Here is a 23,048-nt window from a genome sequence, read left to right as displayed (position 1 = left end):
GCCTCTCCCGAGTTCTGATCCATGGGGCACCGGGGGAAACTGGCAATGCTACAAATTGCCCAACATTTGACTACAATTGAGGCAGCACGTGTTCTGTTCACCGCTGTTCCTATTTACTCTGATTGCACACCCAGACAGTTCATGCATTTGAGCTCCTTGCTAGGTCCCTGTAGGTACCAGAGACTGTAATTCATAATATATGGCCTTCTAGACTTTAAAAAATTATGTATTTACATAAAACTATTATTATTTATAAGTGGGATCATTCTACAAATTCTGTTCTATTTGCTTTTCTCAGGTAACGATATATCATGCATATCAGTTCCTAGAGATTTACTACATTATTTTTAACTGCCCTGAGGTATGGGGATATATCCAACTTTATTTAATGTCCTTTGATGGACATTTAGGTTGCTCCTTCTTTTCCTGCTGTAAACAAGATTGAAAGGAATAACCCTGTACGTGTATCTTTGCACTCGTGCACATATTTCTACAGGGTAAATTCCTAGAAGTCGAATTACTGGATCAATTAGTATAGACATAGATTAAAATTTCTATAGATAACATTAAACTCCCTCTAAAAATGTACCAATTTACAGTCTCACCAGCTATGATCGCGCCTGTTCCTCCACAGCCTTATACATCCTGAGTAAGGGTCATCATTTTTAAATTTTATTTTATTTGTTTATTATTTTTGGCTGTGTTGGGTCTTCGTTGCTGTGCACGGGCTTTCTCTAGTTGTGGCGAGTGGGGGCTGCTCTTTGTTGTGGTGCACAGGCTTCTCATTGCGGTGGCTTCTCTTGTTGTGGAGCACAGGCTCTAGGCGCGTGGGCTTCGGTAGTTGTGGCATGTGGGCTTTGGTAGTTGTGGTGTATGAGCTCAGTAGTTGTGGCTCGCAGGCTCTAGAGTGCAGGCTCAGTAGTTGTGGCGCACGGACTTAGTTGCTCCGCGGCATGTGGGATCTTCCCGGACCAGGGTTCGAACCCATGTCCCCTGCATTGGCAGGCGGATTCTTAACCACTGCACCACCAGGGAAGCCCAAGAACCATCTTTTTATCCTTGGCCAGCAAGATACGGGGAAAATGCCCAGGCACTGTTGTTCTAGTTGGCATTTCTTTATTATTAGTCAGGACGAGCATTTTTTCCATACGTGTACTGTTCATGGCTATTTTTTTCTTCCACAAAGTGCTTGGTTTTAATCTTTTGCCTCTTTTTCTATTATCTTCATTTATTGATTTTTAAAGAAGTCTTTGTATGCTATGGATAAAAATTTAATTGTCTAAAATAATGCCAAGTATCTCCCCTGAGGAGAGGTTCATCTTCTTAAATCTTGATGGTGTTTTCATCTGTTTGGGCCCCAAAGGAATTTTTAATTTTCATTCTGTCATTGGCATAACTTATTTACAAGATGGTGTGTAAATATCCAAGTGGCATTTTATTGTTAATATTTTTATTTAAAATTTCTAGTTTGCTTGCAATTTGGTCAGAATGTGGCCTAGAAAGTTTCCTACTTTATGAAATTGAAATTTTCTTGATGACTCAAAATATCAATTTTTATAAATGTTATGTAGATATCTGAAAAGGATGCTTATTTTCTGTCTGCAGAATACCAGGTTAAATATATCCAAGCTTTTAAATATGGCATGCAAATCCTTTATGACCTTATTTATGTTTAATCTGCTTGACCTTATAAATTCTGAGGAAGGAAGGTTAAAGTATCCTACTTTGGTTGTAATTTGAACAATTTTTTCCCCTAACATTTCTGATAGTGTGTCTTTTTTGGGGGGAATGTATACTGTGATTCTATTTTGCCTGATATATAAAGGTTTAGGCCTGCTACATCTTCTTTGTAGACTACACCTTTTATTATCCAATGTGTCCCTTTCCGTCCATCTTCCTACTTCTTGTCGAAATTTTAGTTTGCCTAGTATTACTATTGCCACCCCTGCTTTCTTTTGGTTGACGTCTGCCTGAATAGTTTTGTTCATCCCTTTATTTTCAACCATTCCATGTCATTTTTGATGCATCTCCTGTATCAAAGTGACACAGCTAGAGGTGCTCCCTTCTTCCTTGGTAAAAGAACTCTAGGTAACACGCCCAGGCCAAAAGAACACGTTTCTCTGCCCACCTTGCAGCTAAATATGGCCATGTTATCAATTTGTGGCCAACGAGAAGGGAAAGAGCATGAGCTCTTACTGCTCTTCTTTCTTTCCTTTCTTCTCATCTGCAATGAGGATGGGACAGCTGAGGCTTCCAGCAGCCATCTGGGACCAAGAGGTGACCTTGAGGATGGAAGCCACATGCCAGGAGAGGGAAGCAGAAAGAAAGAGGCAGCCTGGGGCCTGGGTCCCTCATGACTGAGAGCTGCCAATCAGCCTCGACAACTCCTCAGGGATCACTTTAACCCAAGAGAGAGAGGAACTTCCACTGTGTTCAAACCATGGTTGGTTTGGTTTTTCTGTTACATTTAGACATCGGATTTCTAAAAATTACATCAGATGTTGCCTTTCTGGTAGGGGAAAACTCAATCCAAGATTAACTGTCTTAATTGAAATACAGTAGAAAATGTCAAGGTGCATCCTACGTAAAACTACAAATATTAAAAAAAAAATAAGAGTAATTGTCTTGGTACTTCCTTGGTGGTACAGTGGTAAAGGATCTGCCTTCCAATGCAGGGGATGCGGGTTCGATCCCTGGTTGGGGAACTAAGATCCCACATGCCACGGGCCAACTAAGCCCTTGCGCCACAACTACAGAGCCCACGCGCCCTGGAGCCTGAGCGCTACAACTAGAGAGAGAAAATCCACACGCCACAACTAGAGGGAAGCCCGCACACCACAATGAAGATCCCACGCCACAATGAAAGATCCCACATGCCTCAACAAAGATCCCGCAACTAAGACCCAATGCAGCCAAAAAAAAAAAGAAAGAAAGAAAATTTTAAAAAAAGAAAAAAAGAAAGAGTAATTGTCTTTTTTCCCTTAATGATTTCAGTCAATTCCTTTTTTTCAGTTACATTAGCAGTTATGTTAAAAATGCTTAACAAACACATCTGGACATTTCTTTTCAAGAGTAATCCTTTCGGGTCTTGCGGCTCTGAGTATGGTCTCTTGAGCCGCATCAACATCCCCTGGGAGTCTGTGAGAAATGGGGAATCTCATGCCCTCCCTAGACCTACTGAATCAGAAGCTGATTTTCACAAGATCCTCAGGTCATCTGTGTACACAGTGAAGTGTGAAAACCACTACTTTAGAGGGCACTGGCACCCCCTCCCCTCTTCTGGGTAATGTTCATGACCATCTCAATTTCCTACTTAGAACCTGGGAAGGCTCCCATAGAGAGCCAAGCCGTCAGCAGGGCATTCTAGGCCTTTGAAGATCCAGCCCTCACCTCTCCAGTTTCGGTTCTTGTTCTTCTCCCATCCCACTCACACTCTCATGCTGGACTGCTTATAGTTCCCTAATATGTCATGGCGCTTCCTGGGAGCACACTGAGCCCTCACCTAGAGCCCACCCATCAGCCCCCCCCCGCTTCTTTGCTAACAGAAGTCCCATTCTGTTGTGGGAGGTGATGCATCCAGGTGATGCGTCTAGCCCCATCTCATTTTCCTTTGCATGACTCTTCCTCTCTCAGCCTACCTTGGTAGCTGTGATGGCCATGCACCCAGAGCTAGTCAAGGAGACATGCAGAGATAGCTGCTGGGGTCGGGGGGAGCTGGGGACATTTTTTCTTCCTGAATAAAAAGAACCTCTGTGATAAGAAAACTGTATGTTCTTGCTCCTTCCTTCCTACCTAGAATGTTGAGGTGCTCTCTGGAGGTGCAAACACCATCTTGTAACCAAGTGAACAAGCACGAGGTCAAGTCAATGTACTGAAGAATGCAAAGCAGAAAGACCGAAAGAGCCACGTCCTAGAGTGGAGTTGGCTTCTCCGCCCCCATGCCCCCTTCCTCCTTTCTCTTCCCATCTGCTCCAACTCTCCCTTCACCTCTCCTTTAGCTGGTATAACATGGAAGTGAAGTATATTCTAGCCCATTAGCTGTATTATACTAGATTCCCTATTTGTAATTTATAGTCACGGTTAAGTTGAGCCTTTCATTATAAATATCACCTGTCTCCCCAAATCCACCACTCTGAAGTGAGGCCAGTAGGTTTTTAATTCTCTGAGAATCTGAAGTAATCTTCCCCCATGGGTTAGAGCCAGTCAACTCCCATCCAGGCAAACCCACGCTCACTCTCCCGTCCCCGGCCCTCCTTCATACCCAGGTGCCTGGCCCTGGTTCTAGCAGGCTATGTCATGGGGCACCTTGCCTATTGGGACGGATTTTTTAAAAAATTTCTGTCGTTTCTGGGGAGTAGATGTCAATTGGAGTGAAAAGAAATTGAAGTTTGAAATTCGGTGAACTTTTCCCTGCCCCTGACATGTGAATAATGACTTGCTGATAGAAGCGGCTTTTTCAAAGATGAAAAGCAATCTAAGATTTATGGACAACTCTGTTCAAAAAGACCCAGTGCTGTTTGGAGTGAAGGTAGAAACAATGTCAGGAGATTCCTACATATTTTCTGGTTGGAGGAAGGGCAGGGCAGGGAGGAACTTGGGGGAAAAAAGAGATGGCAAGAGGATGAAAGGAGGGGTTGGAACTGGGTCAAGTAGAACATGGGAAGGCCAGCACTTGGGAAGATTTCTTGCACCCAGCCTCTGAGTTCTATAGTGACATGAACGTGACAACCATTTCCGGCAAACGGCGGTGAACGAAACAAGGCTGCTTTTTGGTACTGTTTTTACCTAACTGCCTTGCGGCTCACACCTCCTGTGTGGATGGTGAGGAAGATGGGGCCCGGGAGAACTGTCCACATGGAGACGAATGAACCTTTTGTCTGAAACTGGGACTTCTGCTTCCGAGGGTTCTGCCCCTCATTGTGCGTTTGGGGAGCCCCCCGAAAAATATTCCTGCCAATTTCTCAGAGTCACATCTAGAATACTTGGCCAGAATTCTGCTCCTGGTTGGACTAGTCTGTTACCAGCCACCGCTGTCCCCCCACCAAGCCCCCGCCCCTCCCTGAAAGGCCAGGGTTCGGGGCGGCTCTGTCACTGTGCATCTGGACAGCCTCCTGGGTCTTGTGGGTGCAGAGCCAACATTTCTGATGTATATTTTACAACCACAGTTTCAAAGTATAAAAAGAGAGTGTGAAAAATAAAAACAAGCTCACAATCAGAGCCTGCTGGTTAGAGAAATAATAAAGTTAGAGGAACCAAACTGAAAACTTGAAGAGCACGTGCGTGCCTTGGTAAGGCGAGTTCCAGGGCCAGACTTAGGCATGGCCTAAGTGCTTAAGGAAGTTCAGCTCCCACTTAAAGTCTGTTATCGCTCCTGTCCCCCCCGGGGAGTTACTTATGAAGGAAGGTTTCCCAGCCAGCCTGCCAAGCCAGGCATCTTGAACAGGGACTGGCCGAGGCAGGAGGAGCTGCATGAAAAGCCCGCAAAGGCTGTGGGTCAAGGTGCCGCTCAATTCTGCTTCTTCAAACGCACCCGAGCTGTAACTCAAAACCTGAAAACAACCTGAATCCTTTTCCAAACACAAACCAAATCTTTTATGTCAGGTTCCATATATTTTCCTAACTCCATTCCCCAGCCCAGCCCCACTCCACAGCAGAAACCAATTTGCTTAACAGAGCAGGTCCTGGGAGTTTTCCTCCTCGAAGCTCTCATTTGGAACGGATTAAGGAGGAGGAGAGGGTAAGAAGCTGGCTTTTCTTTTGCTTTTGAAAAAAAATTAACACACTGGTGACTCTGAAGCACAACCACTATGTTCTATGACAGGCTTTTAAAAGATGAAGAAAATTTCATTTTCTAGTATAACCAGACAAGATTGCTTGGGGAGCCCCTGCCAATCCATCCCAATCTAAAGGCCCAGCTTTGGATCTTTGGGGACCCTTGGACTTGCCGTGAAGCTGGGCAGGGGACTCTGACCTAGGGAGAGCAGCCCACCTCAAACCTTGTGTCTACATTTACCTCTCAAATAAAACATGCTTCAGGACAATATGTCAGCCCGACATGAGCTACTTGAGAATTTTACATGCCCAGCTTTGCTCTGATGGAGGCTCCTGCCCTTAACAAGTTTATGGTGTGGGTGGGATCATAACCAAGAAACAATATATGGGCTTCCCTGGTGGCTCAGTGGTTAAGAATCTGCCTGCTGGGCTTCCCTGGTGGCGCAGTGGTTGAGAGTCCGCCTGCCGATGCAGGGGACACGGGTTCGTGCCCCGATCCGGGAAGATCCCACATGCTGCGGAGCGGCTGGGCCCGTGAGCCATGGCCGCTGAGGCTGTGCGTCCGGAGCCTGTGCTCCGCAACGGGAGAGGCCACAACAGCAAGAGGCCCACGAACCGCAAAAAAAAAAAAAAAAAAAAAAAAAAGAAAGAAACAATATATGACCTTAACAGTGTGGGTCTGACAAAAGGAAAGAGAACAAAAAGGCCTGGAAGGCTTTGTGGGAAAGGAAGGCCTGGGGCTGGGCCTTGTAGAATCAGTACTGTTAATGTCAGTAGATAAGGACATACCAGGCACAAGACCAATATGGTCAAAAGCACAGAGGGAACAGGCAAGATGTATGTAAAGAGATGACCTTGGGACTCTCTACGTTTCCCCATTCTTGGGTCTCTTCTAAGTGTGGTCTCCCCATTAAAGAGATATCTTTCTAGTAAATTCTGGCTATGGGTAATACCATACCATAGCCAAGGCTTGCAATCTTGTTTCCTACTAAAGTTTGTTTGCAGTTTGGGTGATGTGTGTTCCTAAGAAATGTAATAGACATAAGCAACTAAACTTATCAAGTCAGTGAGAAATTTTAGATTAAAATTCTTAGTGTTGATTATTGATTACCTCCTTTTCTTACAAAATTGGCCATATGAGTTGCTAAAAGAAATAATTTGGATGCAAATGAAGGGAAACCTCTTGATTTTAGGTAAAATAACACCTGAGAGGGTAAACGCCCAACAGCTTAAGGCCAGAGGCTCTATCTTAGTTATGTCTGAGTCCCTAGCTATTAGCAAGCAACCAGAACTAGCCAGGAACTCAGTAATTAGTACCTGTGTGAAAAAAAGAAGATGGGAAATAGCAAGACATGAATCTCCCCAAATCAATTTTTCCCTCCTTACATAGAAATAGACCTTCTAGCTGCACACACATCATATTTCCGAGACTCCTATGCTGAGCTGTGTGGCACACGACTAAGTCCTGGCTGGTGAGGCGCCACTGGAAGTGGCATATGTAACTCCCCTCCGTCCCTCCCGCTCATAGGCTTGTGGATATGATGGTGGAAGCTGGAACTGCTACCTTGGACCATCAGAGGGATGGCGCCTATTGAAAACGGCAGCACACCAAGAAAGGAGCTGTGGTTCCCTGGTGATTGTAGAGCATCACAGCTGTTCACTATGCCTTTGTGTGAGGACGGAGAGACAAGCCACTAACTCATTTAGGCCACTTTTCACTTGGGTCTGTTACAGGTGCCAAATCTATACCCAGGCTAAAACACCAGCTGTCTCATGTCTGAAACCCCAAGAAAATACTTCAGAAAGTCCATTTCAAGATAGGCCCCAAAGTAAGATCCTTAATTGTACTCCTGTAACTTGAGTACTTCAGCTGGAGGTGGGGGGAGGGTGAAGAGGGAAATAGCATGTGAGAGAGGGAGAGAGAGAGAGGGAGAGAGAGGGGAAGAGACAGAGGAGGTGAGCCGCTGGCAAGGCCAACCTTTGTCTCTGTTCTCACCTGATGCTCTCTGCCTTTGCTCCTATGGACGAGCCTCACAAGAAACCACTTTGAAAAAGCTGAATTACTGAACTACAGTGAGGAGTTCGTCATTTAGATGTTGTGGGGAACATTTCTTACCTTCCTGAATCCTGATACATCAGTAAACTGGCCAGAGCATATTCTCCTAAAATCCCACTCTCCTCAGAGCACCCCTCTGTACACTCACATCCAAACTGTTTCTGTGTATTCTCCACCCTGGAAGGCATATGGATTTATAACACACAAACCTACACATTATCTAAATGTACACACACACACACACACACACACCACATGCACACGGATAAAAATACTCCCTGCGATGCTGTCACCATCAGAGCACCTCCCCTTCTGTTCTGTCTACTTTAGCTCCTGCTGTGTGGATTCTTGTAGTCAAAAAAGAGCAGTAGGAATGAGGAAGCCCAGGCTATCACTCTGAGAGACTTGAGAACAGGGATGGAGGGTTTCGTGGGCAAGATGAGGGCCTTGCAGGTCTCTGACAGGATGCTGAAGAATAAGGGGCTAGTGTGGTGGCCAGATGTGATTTCTCAGGCAGTAGCTATGTTGTAAGAGTCCGGGTTTGACGATGCTATGGTTGCTGGGGCTGGACGAAGGTGATCAGTCCTCTGGCAGGTCTGTAGGTGAGTGGACTCAGCGGGGAAGGGCATGGGTCAGTGCCAATGACAGGTGTGGATGGAGGGAGTGCGAGTCAGGCCCGAAGCTGGGGGCCTGGGGGTGCTGCTGACCAGCTGCTGGCCTCAGTCATCCTAACCAGCCCAGGGGTAAATGGGGATAGGGGCCCATCTCTGCTCATCCCTGACAGAGAAGTGACCCCAACTCTTGAAACTGGCTTATGTTCAAAAGGGAAGACTGCTCACACTAGTGCACAGAGGAATCCTACATCCTGACACAGCCTCTCGGGGGAAAGTGGCAGCTCCTGAGGTCAGAAAGGAAAGCACAGAAGAGGAGAGTTGAGGCCACGAGCAGGGGAATGAGGATCACTGGGCACTGGGCTCGTCCTGACGAAGCGGGAAAGTGAAACCCTGCAGCCACGCCAGAGCCAGATGGCCTGAGCCCCAGGCTGTGGGCTCACCGTCACCAGTGGGGCCATCACCTTGGACCCAGGGAACACGAGCAGCAACGGGGGAGGCAAAATGATGCAGAGATGACCCTCATTTCCTTGAGAGGAGCCTGCTGTTGTCTCTCTGAGTCTTAGTCACTGGGAGGCCACGTAAACAATCCCGTCACCCTAGCAACCAGGCCCAGGCGGGGGTACTCCGTGGAGGCGGCAACCTGCTCCCAGATTTAACAGGAGCATTAGTTTGCATCCACTTCTGCATATCAGGTGGGCCAGCTGCCAGTGACGCACTCGCTGAGATGCAGGTGAGCATTAGGGGCCCAGGCTTCCCGGGAGAGCGACTGATGGGAAGGGCGTTGGGTACGTGTTAACTGGGGCTCCGCTGGGTTAGTCCACTGAAGCTGGAGTGGGGGGCTCCTGCCTTGATCAAGTTTTGAAGGAATAAATGAGAAAACAGAGAACTAATTCCTACTTAGCTACTTTCCTTCAACAGCCATTTTCCCATGCTCTCTGCCCAGGCAATGCCAGGGGTCTGCTTGGGAGTTAGAATCACAACTCCTAACTTCTTGTGTTTCCTCCCCTGGAGCCCTACTAACAACACAGATGGACATTCAGATGGCCCTGGGAGAAGGCCCGGAAGGCAGCAAGGCCGCGGAATTTCAGGGCTGACTGCAGGGTGTGGTTTTATTGCTGGGAGGTGCCTGGTTTCACGGAACACTCTGTTCTTCCCACCCCTGTGATGATGGAGTTCCTCCAAGCCCTCTCTTCCAGGGAATCTGCCTTACCCCACGGCACCGATCTCACCCCCGATGGGTTCTTTCCAACCCAGGAGTCTGGATTATTCTCAGTGGGCACCCAACATTTCCGTCACTTCCTTTCTGTAAATCGAGGCTTGGGGAGCAGTAGAGAGAAGTGCTGTTCTGTGTCTCAGGGGGCCTGTGTTTTAGGCCTCATTTCCCCACTAATTATGCTGCACTGGGGAAATCATTTACCTTTCCTGGGCTTCAGTTTCCCCATCTACAAAGTAGAGGCTCTAAAATCCCCAGGTTGTGTGATTCTCTTTCTCTAGGAAGGACTGGAAAATGGGGACACACTCAGCCTTCACACAGGACCTCCTGTCACTTCCGGCTGCAACTGCCCCAGCTGCGGCAACTCCTATTCCCTTCTTCAGGACAAGTTCTGTGTATCTGAACTCTTGGGTCTCCAATCCATTTTCTTGGGTTATGATTTCAGTGTCTTCTTTTTAAACACAGCAGAGTTTAGAAGACCCTCAATGTCCCCTTTCTATTAACTCCTGGGTTGCAAACGTAGAGGCTGGGTTTGGACTCCTTTTCCTGTCTTAGAAGAGGCATTGAAAGTGCAAAGCCTTTGTCACCACAGGAACCTGAGCTCCAATTCCAGCTTGACACTCATCTCCCACAAGACCTGGGGTCTGCTACTTCAACTCTTTGAATTTCAGGGGACTTCCCTGGTGGTCTAGTGGTGAGGACTCTGCATTCCCAATGCAGGGGGCACGGGTTCTATCCCTAGTCGGGGAACTAAGATCCCACATACTGCACAGTGCAGCCTAAAACCAAACCAAACCAAACCAAACCACCAAACAAAAACAACAACAATTCTCTGAATTCCGGGTTATCCATATTTAAAGTGGAGAAGATAGTAACATATCTCAGAGTGGCTGTGAGGATCAAAAGAGGTAAAATGAAGCAGGAGCCTCCAGAGGGAAATGTTCTCCTTCCCCCTACCCCACCCCGGCCTACACAGAGTGGGGAAGAGACAGCGAGGCAAGGGCCCCAGGAGGAAGGGGCCCCCGTTCTCAGAGTTGCAGCCACCAACCTTTGCCTTCCAGATGGACTCATTCGGCACTGGTCCCAGCCCCCTGACCAGGGCATGATGAAAAACTGAAAGGTTTTCCTCGGCTGGGCACTTCCCAGGGGCCCCCGTGGATGAAACCCTTGCTCAAGAAATTCCATCCAGCAGGGACAGGAAGGAACGGAAGGGAGAGGGGAAGTTAGTCTAGGACCCACCACTGTGGCCTTGCCTGAGTAGATGCTCAGTCAGCTCCTGGTTGAAGTAGGGTCTCTGGGAGGAGGTGGGCCTAAGGGAGCTGTTTTAACCCGCCCTAACAAGGATCCACCACCCCTGGGCAATTTCACAGCAGAGAATCCACACAGCTCCACCTCTTCTGCCTTCGGTCGTTTCTAAAAACACTAATCTCTATTGGGTTTAACTATTGCGACTGATACATTCCCCCATTCCTTCATTCTGTTGATCATCCAATAGTGATTTCTGTTGAGCATTATGTGCCAGGTTCTGGGAAAACAGTAATAAGCAAAGCAGACAAAAGCCCTACACTCCCGGAAGTTTTATTCTGGTGGAGGGAGACAAATAACGAATGAAATAAACAGTAAAATAATAAGTTGTCAAAGGGTTATGCAGAGAATGAAGCCAGCAGGGTGAAGTAACAGTAAATGAGCAGCTACTGTAAACTGGGTGGTCAAGTCGTTTCTATGGACATGACACTGAAGCTGAGATTTGAAATGACAAGGAGGCAGCTGGGTGGGACCAGGGGAGACCATTCCAAGCAGCAGGCCCAGCTAGTGCAAAGCCCCTGAGGCTTGGTGAGCTGCAGAACCCCAAAAAAGGCTGGAGTGCTGGAGCCGAGAGAGAGGGAGAGGGCGTAGCAGGGGATGAGGCTGGAGAGAGAGGCCGGGTAAGGTCGGGAGGGCTTTATCTGTTACTTCAGGAGTTGAGTTTTACTCTGAGAAAGAAGGGAAACCAAGGGAGAGGTCTGAGGAGGAGAGCAACATCGTCGGATCTATCCCCTAAGAAAGGCCCTTCAACAGCTACAGGGACTGGACTGCAGGCAGACTGGAGCAGAGGCAGGAAAAGCAGGCTGGAGGTTTTCGCAGAAGTCCAGGTGAGAGATGCTGGTGGCTTGAACTAGCACGTTAAACAAGCCTTGTGGACAGACACTTTGTAAATACTTGTTGAATGAATGAATGAATGAATATGCGTGATGTCACCACTTTTTGCCTCATACTTAAGTAGTAAAAGAAAAACCTGTGGTTTATCTAGGTAAGAGTAAGAGGAGTGAGAAAACAATTTAGAATTTAAAAATAGGCACAAAGAAATGAGAGGCAAGTAAGTTTAGCTTGTCCCCAGGGGCATTTAGGTCAGGCTTGGAGGCAGTTATGAGGGGAATTCTAGTGTGGTGGTCACTCTTCTCCAGAAAAAGGTACTTGGTACATGCCCATGAGATTATACTCACGGAGCTTAAAGGCCGTCTAAAATGGAGGCTGGGGCCAGGCTCTGGTACCTCTGAACAGAAAAGACACCTTGGAGACAGTGTATCTGAGTAGATTAGGAAAGAAGCTATCGGAAGGCAGAGGGAGGACTGAGGCCAGACCTGGAGGACCTGACCCTGCGAACTTGCAGGAACTGGGAAAAGCGCAGGGCCTTCCGCTGGGCACGTGGCTGGTGCGGCAGGAGGACTTGGTGGGCAGCTCTGGAGGTTCCGGGGATGCAACCATCTGCAACTCAGCATGAAGCCCACAGGCCTGGGGCTTTGCTGACGGGGCCGCTGTGTGATGACACAGTGACCCGACCTCCCTCCCTGCTTGGTCAAGGGCTGAGCGTGGGAGCTGCGTTCACACTCTCACGCTGTCCCTTGGGCTCTGTGTGGTGATGACGGGGTGTGTGTCTGTGTGAGAGGTGGGCTGTGTGTGGCAGAGGGAGGAATACATCTGGGGGAAACTGACCAGGTGTCTGCTCTCTTCTTCTTCATCTTGCCCCGCTATATGACTGTTTCCACCTAGCCCCACAATGCCACCTGCCTCCTGCCCTGTTCTCTAACCTCTAGTCTCAATTTTGCTACATTTTGCTCCTGCTTCCCCTCTTCCGCCTTCCTGCTAAGCTCCTTCACTATTCCAGAGTCTCTGTGGGTCCTGGTGCAGAGCATGAGGCTCCTGCAGTGTCTCCCGGTTACCCCAGGGCTGCGGCCCACAGCCGCGGGCTGGCTCTCTGGCCCTGCAGTCTGAGGCTCAGACCCGAGCGGTATGAGTGAGGAAGGACCAAATAGTAAGGCAGAGCTACCAGCTCTTATCCCACAAGCCCCATACAGTGAGTCGCTCACTTTGTCCGAATCAATGAACGCCACGGCCCCTTGGGCCAGTTCTAGCAGGGAGGGTCAGTCTGCCTGTTATGGAGCTTTGTTGTTTAAGGGGCACTCTAATCTCCTTGGGGAACTCGGGACTGACAGACTATTACTGACTGTTAGGTGGCCTACTGTGGTGGAAGACCAGCCCATCAATGCCCATTGAGCACCTACTGTGTACCTAATAGAAGACAGTCTCTAAGCTCACAGGATAGTTGGGAAGATAAACTAAATAAAGTATATGAAGGAGAAAATAATAAAAGAGTAGAAAATCAAGGGCTATTTATAACCAAATGCTGCAGGGGTTCAGGAAAACGAGAGATCCTGGAGGGTAGGGCCATTGTAGAGAAGGTGGGATTTAATGTGTCACCACTAAACATTTATATCTGGCAGAATGAGCAGAAGTTTTATGATTTTTTTGTGTGTGGGGGTGTGGTGGGAGGGAGGGATCGGAACTCCCTGGAGCCAGTACTCCAAGGAAAAGAACCACCCATCGCTCACACATGTGAGGACATGTGCGCTCGCTTCTCTCTCCCCTGCTGTATCTGTCTCTCTTTCTTTCTTAAAAGTCTTTTACATTCTCTTCATTAGAAAGTTTCTACCTTTTATGTCAATTATAGCTAAATAAAAAAGTTTCTACCAAGAAGTCATCCTTCTTGAACCTAAACACTGACAGTGATTTGAGGTGTGGGCCCCCCTTAAAATTCCTTGTTAACTGGCTTCTCTTTCTTATCCTGCAACAACTAAAGCGACTGTTGGGTATCAGAAACTTTCTTAGAATCTCATAAACGGAAACGGGGAAAGGGAGGAGGCCTCCTGAATCAGGCGGCAAACGCTGGATGAAGCTGGAAGAGGAGGGAGGGAGGGAGATCCCGAGCTGGAGAGGGTGCGGTGCCGGAGGAAGGGGCTTCAGAAGGCTAACAGCTCCCACCCATCTCCTGCCCAGAGAGCCCCCAGCTCTGCAAGGTGAGCACCAGGGTTCCGCCCAAGGGCCTCCAGGTTGAGCCATCTCTGCGGGACCCCTCAGGTCAGAGCCTTCCATCCTCTTACTCTGGAGTCCTCAAGTCTGACACTAGCCTATCGAGTTAGATCCAACAGAGACCCTGTAACAGAGACAAAGGGTTCTACATAGAAGAGAGGCTATGCAGATGCCAACTGTTACATATAGGACGCAAGGTCCTACTGTACAGCACAGGGAACGATATTCAGTGTCCTGTGATAAACCATGATGGAAAAGAATGTATGTATGTCTAACTCGATAATCGTTTTGCTGTGCAGCAGTACTTCACACAACATTATAAATCAACTACACTTCAATTACAATAAAAAAATCAACTACACTTCAATTACAATAAAAAAAAAGGCTACAGAATAACCCCGAATTGCTGAATTCTGGCCATCTTCTAGACCTTTGGGTGGGTTGCTTTTTTAAAAGGTGCTTTTTCATCCTCTCCTCCTCCTAAACAGGCTGTTAAAATTCATACCTTCACAGGCGCCTCTCCTGTTGCTTCCACCCAGAACTCTGTCTGCCTCACTTGAGAATCACACAAAGCTAGTGATTTAAATTTAAATAGTGTCCAGGCTGGTTTCTTCCCTCACACGGAAGCCCTTGTTCAAAAGAGCTCTGATGTGAAATCCTGATATATGAGTCTATAAGACAGATGTGAGCGAGCTGCTCAGGCAGAAGTGGGAGAGCCCAGGGAAGTGGCAGCGGCCGAGCTACGGCCTTGAGTGTCTCCTGCTCTTGAAACGAGAGCTCTTTCCAGAGCATTTCAAGGCTTGAAGTCAAGTCAGAGCAGGGGCAGGAGAGAGGTGGAGCCCCACCTGGAGTCCTGCCCATACACTGTCTCTTCCTGGCTGTGAACTTCAATCCCCTCCTCTTGAGCCCTAGATGTGCCATTTCTTCTGTCCCTCTTGGCATGCTGTGACTGGCATAGAGGGGAGGGGAGGGGCAGGGAGGGTCCCGCTGCTGGGGCTTCCTCCCATCTAAAGCTGAAGGGGCCTCAGGGGTGCTCAGAGAGCTGTTAATAGCCTATGAGTTCCACCTTCCAGGTGACCATGTTGGGTGGCGCACATGCAGGAGGACAGCAGAAGAGCTTGGCAGGCAAGAAGGTGAACAACAAATCCATCCTCACAAGGGCTATCTAAACACTGAGTTATTTCCTCTGGACCTTCCAGAATCATTAACTAATTCACACCACAAATCTCCACCTAAAGCCAGCCGTGTGCACAGCGACTGGTTTCATGCTTGCCTCTTCCATGGTTTCTAGCCAGAGCTACCAGCACCAGCAGCTGCCCTGTGACGGCTTGCCGGGGGCTCCCAGGGGCACTGCGCCGTGTGCTGGAGAGGGCAGGACAGAGCCAGACAGCGCACTCTGTTCCTCCAGCAGATAAAGGTCCCCCTTTGCCCTCTCAGTTTCCACTGCCGATCTCTCCAAGGCCTAAGGAATACTCTGTCCCAGATCACAGTGACTTGTGGTCTCTAAGCGCCTTTCCCAATTCCAGGAAGTTTCACTTCCTGGAACGCGATAGCTCAACTGCTTTGTCAGTGCCAGAGGCATGTCGAGGTGTTTCCCCTAGATACCTCACAGGTTTGAAACCTTGAGGTCATCTCTGCTTTCCCTTCTCTCCCACCGCCCACAAGCACAGCCCCCAAATCCTCTTGAGTCTACCCCATGCTCTCTCCACCCATCACCACTGATGGTGGCTCATGAGGACTCTTGCTACCAGCTCCCAGTTGATCTCCTGACTCACCCCCACTGACTCACCCCCAACCCTGATCCATCTCATGCACGGCTGCCAGGAAGAGCCTCTCACACCCACGTTCCTGGCAACAGTACTCCTCTGTTTGAAAGCCTCTCCAGCTTCCCTTCACCTATAAGAGGAGGTCCTTGGCTTGGCATTCAAAGCCATCCCAAGTGTGGCCACTCCCGCCTTTCTAGCTTTGCCTCCTGCTCCACCCCCCTGGCCTCAGCCTATGTTCTGGCCACACAAGTCCACTTGCTGCTCCCCAGTCAGCTCCCAAGTTGTCCCCAACTCCAGGTTTGGCTCCGGCTTTTCCTTCCGTGTTGAACTGCTCTCATCTGTGTGCCACTTATCCCTTCCTTTGGGCCAGCGCCACTCTCAGGAACCTCCCTAGACCCCGCAATCAAAATGCACCTCCATCTTCTCCACGTCCCCAGCAGGCTGTCAGTATGAGCACAAACCTCTTTCTTCCCCATCTAGCCCTCATTTACAGGATGAGGTCTCAGAGGCAAGGAGTCCTCATGATTTCTTTCTTTCTTAGGAGGAGAAGTAAGAATTAATTTAACAATATTTAGTCTTCTCAAAGACGACATTAAATATTAACATAATTTAATATTATTATTTTACTGTGGCACTTTTTAAACCACTGATTTGAGGACAAAATTAATGAAATGACACATATTTTCAAGGTATTCAAGACTCAGTAGTAATAATGGACTTTGCAACACCAAAGAGCAAACCATTAGCAGGGTATGCTACAAAACCCCTGTGTGCTGAAGGAATGCGAAAACTTACCATCAGATGCTTGGTATCCTTGAGAGATGTCAAAACAAGACGATATTGTTCTAATGAATCAGCTGGCTAAACTTTTGACTAAAGTGAAAAATCAGGTGGTGATACTCAATCGTCAGTTACTTTTCAGTCTAAAGCAGAAAGGTGTGCATTTTTTGCTTAAGAAAATCATGCTGCATTACAGAGATTCTGTTTAAGCACTGCTATCAGGCAGAACAGAGAACACACGGGGACATGCTGAATGAGTATCCCCACACAGCGACGTCATGCTGCTGAGATCTCTGAATGGGAGGTATCTGGCTTGGGTTTGATTTTTCGGATGCAAAAATTCACTCAAAATGAGTTAAAAAAAAAAAAAAAAGGTGGGGGGCAGGCAGAAAGGAGTCACACTGGGGGGGTGGAATAGTTGATAAACCAGCCAGATGGTCTACCAATATATACTGTGTTAGTCTTTTCTAGCTGTAGACTTGGGTTTTTTAAAAAACATTTTATTTTGAAATAATTTTAAACATATGGAAAAGATGCAAGTACAGCAACTACGTATCTGTGTTTACTATTTATACGCACACATAGTTTTATTTTTTTCTGAACCATTTGAGAGTAAGTTGCAGGCGTTGTGCCCTTTTCCACCTTAATATTTCAGTTGTGTATTTCCTAAGAATAAAAATATTCTCTTACAAAACCATAGTATGGTTATCAAATTCATGAAATTTAATATTGATTTTAATCTATAGACAATATTTCAATATTGTCAGCTATTCTAATAATTTCCTGTATGGCTTTTCACCCCTCCAGTACAGGATCTGGTCCAGGGTAACATACTATGTTTAGCTGTTACAGAATTCTTGTCTTTTCACACCTCAGATTCTCTTTTATGGACCAAGATAGGGAATACAAAGATAGACAAGTAGGCTTTTATATTACTTACTCCCTCAGAGGCTTTCACACATGGAATTTCACATGCAAAGGGCACTCCAAATATAATTACTGATTTCTATTTCTTGAGAAAAAAATTCAAACCAGAAGGAGGGAGAACATGGTAATATAGTTTTACTATAAATGAACAGGGAAAAATCCTGAAAGAAATAAAAGTAGCAGGGCAAAAGCCCTCAAGACTAGGAGGGAAGAAGTCCACTTATGAATTCCACCATGAAGTGATCTTTCCCATCTTTGGTGAGAGGGTCCTATAGAAGTCTAGTGAGTGTTACGTTCCACCAAATGCTTACTGAGCACTTGCTCGGTGCTCCGTGTGTCCTTCTAAGGAAAATGCACAATTGGAAAAAGGAATGAATCATTAATGGCAGAATTTTAGGTATGTGGACAGGGATGGGGAGAAGGCTGCTAGTACAGCACTCGCTGTATGTTTTCCCACTGAGAGGCCAAGCTGATCCCAGCTAAATGTGCCCTGGAGTAGTAGCACTGGGAGATTATTAAGACACCAGCTCCTTCCATACATGTAGAGAAAAGTGCCCAGACCATTACAACGGAGGACTCAGGTATGGGGATGTTCGCACATTCTAAGAGAAGCTTCCAGGGACCACAACCCTACCCATGGGAATAAGGGGCCCGAATCAGTTACCAACACTGTATGGCTATTTCCCCTCCCATTCTGCTGTCCATTAAGGTAAACGTCTTTGCTCAGCCTGTGACTACCTGTCTCAAAATGGTGTTCTTACTTCTCTTTGGGATGGCTGACCCAGAGATCTTTCCTGACACCTAGCCCCAAGTGCATGGAATCCAAGTCCACCAGAGTGGTCACCCTCCCAGACGGCCATTTGCCCAGAGGTGTGACCTTGCTTCTACTCCACTTAGCCCCATCCCTTCCACCCAGCAGCCCGTTTTCCACCTGCAGCCTGGAGTTCCCTTTTGCTTCCACAGCATTTGCCATTGCATACAGATAACTAGGGCCCAGGGCCCTAACAGCTCATATTATGAACTGAGTGGCTATGAGCTCAGAACTACCCACCTAGGCTGCTCCTCTTTCCACTCCCCTCCTGCCCCCTGGGTTAACGTCACCACCCAATGAGGAGCCGAGGAGCAACTTGACTGACACTCATCTGTTTCTTTTATGTGTAGAAATGCACAGAGGAGCAAAATGATGGATCTAGCTCTCTGGATTATGTAACCACACAGAAAATCCAGACTTGGCCTTATTTAAAAAGGATGTCAATGTAATTAACAAAAGGCACTGTTTACTACATTTCCACCTCTGAAAGCAATTTTTCTCTATGATGTCCTAGAGCAGGGGTCAGCAAACTGTGGTTAGCAAATCAAATCTGGGAAGCCACCTGTTTTTATAAATAAAGCTTTATTGGAACACAGTCACGTACACTTGTTTTCCTATTGTTTATGGCTACTTTCCCACTAAAATGGCAGAGTTGAGACAGAGACTGAGTGGCCAACAAAGCCTAAAGTATTCACTGTCTGGCCCTTTATAGAAAGTGTGCCAACCCCTGTCCAAGAGCAATCAGGCATTGAAGAAAGATAAGAATGAGGTACCTGTTGACTGGCAAGTGTTTTCCTGTGACATGGCAGTCATCACGGTTTCTGTGGCTGCATCTCGGATTACTTGCTCCTCACTCTGCAGGAGGGTGAGGACACGTTTCCAGAGAGCAAGCGTATCTTGCAGTCCTAAGAAGGCCAAAAAGAAATCAAATTACCTAGGATGCAACTTATAAGCAGGTACAAATACTGCTTCAAATCCAGTATTGAATGAGCAACAGTTACTTCTTTTTTGTGGGTACTGCAAGGAAGGGAGACTTGAGAGTCAGATAAATGCCAGAAGAGAGAGGACCCTCTTCTGGGGTCAGGTCTGAAAATGTCCTTTTGAATAGGAAACACTTCTGGAGGCAACCAGCCCCAGGCAAGGCCCCCTAGAAGGTGCGGCCTTGGCTGACTAAGGCCCAGCTGTCAACGGGCCTTAGTCAATGACTCATGCTTCTCAGAATGAAACTTTATGCATCAAGAGTGCTTTGAGGAAACTAGCCCAGTGTTAATTTGAGTGACTGTTTCAGCTTATAAATTCTGAAAGCAAAGTTTCAATCAAGATTATGCTTTGGGGGGCAAGAATTGAAAAAAGCAAAGAACCGTGATAAAGGTACCAGCCTGTGCCACGTCTACGCAGGGCCCACGACCTGACTGCCATTGCCCCTGGGCAGGGACCCTATCACGTCCCTGTGCATTGTGCTGCTGGGGACCAGAGACCAGGAACAGACAGTGTCTGCCCCTGAGCAACTGAAAGGGACATCAAGTGGAGAACACAAGGTAAGGAGAAGGCAGGGCTGGAAACACGTGGCTGTGACTCACCACAGGGAAAGGTCCCAGGAGACTCGTGTAATGGGAGGTGGACTGTGTGAGGGGAGAGGGGGCAGGGCCTCAAAGGAGGGACACATACTGTCCAGGTGGGGTGGGTTGCCACGGAAGACCACCACTCATCATCCCTTGATGTTCAGTGGGGAACCAACCCTGCCCTGAGAGCTCTCCTTAGCTCACCCTCTCCCTCATCTGTCCACAGAGAGCCCAATATCAGAGCCACCAATGCTCTAGTCATACTGAGAGCAGCAATGGCTCCCTCTGGGGTTTGTGCTCTCCTGTCTGTTATAAATCTGGCTTTAAATTTTACTCAGTCTTTCAGAATCTATCCATTCTAATTGTTCTCTAGGGTTTCAAATTTCCCTTTCTTAACATTTTCTTATACCGCTAAGGTCCTCATCAATCTTCCCTCTTTAGTCCATTTCAATTTTTCTTTCTCCTTAAATGACTTCGGTCTGTCCTTGACTTGTCCCCATGCACTTTATGTCCTTTGCCTCTCAGTTCTGTGCCTGTTTTTCATGTTCTTGCAGGCCGCCAGCCACTGCCGACCTCCTTCCTCATTGCCTGTGATGCCCTAAGCAGCTCCAGCAATTCATGATGAACCAATGGCTTTTGCCCAGGACTCAGTTTCACTCAGAAATTCTACATTATTCCACACACATTTTCCTGCTATGAACCAGGGTTAGAGCAGCCAAAGTCACCCAGAAAATGTGCCGCAAAATGATATTACCTTCCCTGAGAAGTGTCACCAAAGTTTATAAACCTTTGCTCTTATTCCTCTGGGTCCAATGGTTAAAGCAAAATTGTAGCAGGTCCCCTTTCAGTCTCCCTTTGGGTATAGAAAAGATGCCTAAAAGTCACTTAGAACAGGGGTCCCCACCCCCGGGTCTGGGGCCTGTTAGGAATCGGGCTGCACAGCAGGAAGGGAGCAAGCGAAGCTGCGTCAGCCGCTCCCCATCCCCGCCTCACCGCTCGCATGACCGCCTGAACCCTCTCCCCACCCCATCCCCGTCCGTGGAAAAACTGTCTTCCACGGAACCAGTCCCTGGTGCCAAAAAGGCTGGGGGCCGCTGACTTAGAAGAAAGATGTATGAAGATACCAAAGACAACTTTTTCTCTGAGAGATCCAGAGACATGAGACACTTGATTGGTCTGAACTCCGATAACACTTAGAATTTGAATCCCACCACCTGAAAAAGCAGTTCTTTTCTTTATTCTGTAAATCTTTTCTCCACAACTACACTGAAAGCTCCCCGGATGCGGGGACCATGATTTATTCTCCAGGGCTGGGCATGGAAGAGGAGAACAGAAACAGAATTCCCATAATGGATGGAAGAGAATCTCAGCATGGTTAATATGGGGGTAAGATGGCAGGAGAGGGCAGGGCCAGGACTCAGACATGGCTTTGGGTCCTGAGTTTTCCTTTCAGTAAACCCTATGCTTAAAACAAAACACTACAATTAAAAAAATTTTTTTTAAGTTAAAACAAAAACCCCTATGGTTTTTCAATTCCTTTGGGTTTCCTAAAGCTCGGTTTTCTCAACCACCATTGATATGATGCTCTTTCCTAATTATTACTCTTGAAGGACAGGGGGTGGCAGTGAGGAAAGAGACATGAAGGTAGAGAATATGGTTGGAGCTGTACATCTATTTGATTTCAAAATATCTCTACCTTTACTTCCCAAAGATGCCTTAAACTTTTTTTATTTTATTTTTTGGCCACGCTGTGCGGCATGCAGGATCTTCCCCAACCAGGGATTGAACCTGTGCCCCCTGCAGTGCAAGCTCAGAGTCTTAACCACTGGACCACCAGGGAAGTCCAAAGATGCCTTAAACTTAAAACTACTTTCAGTGAAAGGAACCAGCAGCCTTCCCAGTCACTTAAGCCAGAAGCCTGGAAGTCATCCTTGAATGTTCCCTTTATATTAACCTCAACATCAACTCCTGTTGATTCTACTTCCTAAATGCCTTAGAGCCTGGCCTTTCTTCTTCCTCAAGGCCACACTTCACTCTGTCCCATTTATTTCTCACCAAGGTCACTGCAACAGGCTTCCTGGAAGAGGTGATGGTTAGGCTGAGTCTTGAAAGACCAACAGGAGTCAGTCGAGCAGCAGTTTGTTTAGAGAGCTGTCCTCCGCTGATGATGCATGGGGAGTGGTGGCCAGTGAGAAGGGAGAAGCAGGCAGGGCACAGAAGAGGAAGGGCCTTCTGAGCCAGGCTAAAGAGCATTCAGGTTTCATCCTGAAGGCAATGGGCACCCACTCAAAGGCTTTAAGCAGTGGAGGAAAATGCGCAGATCTGTATTTCAGAAAGACCACAGAGGCTTTTGGAAGCATAAGGAGAATGGCTTGGGGGACAAGACAGAAAGAAAAGAGGCCAATTAAGAGGCTGTTGGTGGGGCTTCCCTGGTGGCGCAGTGGTTAAGAATCCGCCTGCCAATGCAGGGGACATGGGTTCGAGCCCTGGTCCGGGGAGATCTCACATGCCGCAGAGCAACTAAGCCCGTGTGCCACAACTACTGAGCCTGTGCTCTACAGCCCGAAAGCCACAACTACTGAGCCCACGTGCCACAACTACTGAACCCCGCGCGCCTAGAGCCCCTGCTCTGCAACAAGAGAAGCCACCCAATGAGAAGCCCACGCACCGCAACTAGAGAAAAGCCCGCGTGCAGCAACAAAGACCCAAGGCAGCCAAAAATAAAAATAAATAAATAAATTTATATTAAAAAAAAAAAAGAGGCTGTTGGTGAAAAGTGATTAGAGTAAGAGAGTGAGAGGGTGGGAAGATCTTTGAAAGATGTAAAGGTATGGTGTACGTTGTCATCTTTCATCTTCCCTTCTTTTTTTAACCTAGAGCATCTATTCACGCTTTTAATGCATTTGGTATGATGGACACCTCCCCCCCCCCCCCAACAGCGGCTCAGCGCACTTACCAAGAATGGGATGGGGGTTGGTGAGGAAAAACGGTGCAGTGCTGGTGAGAACTTCAGCAGCGGCCAGCCTGGACTCGGTGGGAAGATGATCTCCACAAGAAGAGAGGACCAACTGAACCCACTGCTTCAGGTTGGGGGCCACCAAGTCCCTGGTCTAAAAGTACAAAGTATACATACAGCAGTTCAGAAGATGCGACATGGGCAGACATGGAATTAGGGATGAGCTACATATGCGTTTCCCAGG

General features: G+C 47.5%; 1 protein-coding gene across 10 annotated transcripts in view; it reads right to left on the bottom strand.

The window, feature by feature from the left end:
• THADA (THADA armadillo repeat containing) overlaps positions 1–23,048 on the bottom strand; it is a 313,009-nt gene that overhangs the window by 29,339 nt on the left and 260,622 nt on the right. For all 10 annotated transcript variants that reach the window (XR_003794967.1, XR_003794966.1, XR_003794968.1 and 7 more), the window contains 2 exons: positions 22,805–22,958; positions 19,060–19,191 (listed from right to left, as the gene is read on the bottom strand). Coding sequence is in view for 7 of the 10 variants with exons in the window: in XM_029232473.1 (XP_029088306.1) it covers positions 19,060–19,191; positions 22,805–22,958 (286 nt within the window). In the remaining 3 variants the exon portion in view is untranslated. The remainder of the gene's footprint in view (positions 1–19,059; positions 19,192–22,804; positions 22,959–23,048) is intronic.

The sequence above is a fragment of the Monodon monoceros genome, unplaced genomic scaffold, assembly GCF_005190385.1.
Source record: "Monodon monoceros isolate NGI ecotype Baffin Bay Population unplaced genomic scaffold, NGI_Narwhal_1 Super_Scaffold_19, whole genome shotgun sequence".
NCBI lineage: Eukaryota > Metazoa > Chordata > Mammalia > Artiodactyla > Monodontidae > Monodon > Monodon monoceros.
This window is presented reverse-complemented; position numbering and strand designations above follow the sequence as displayed.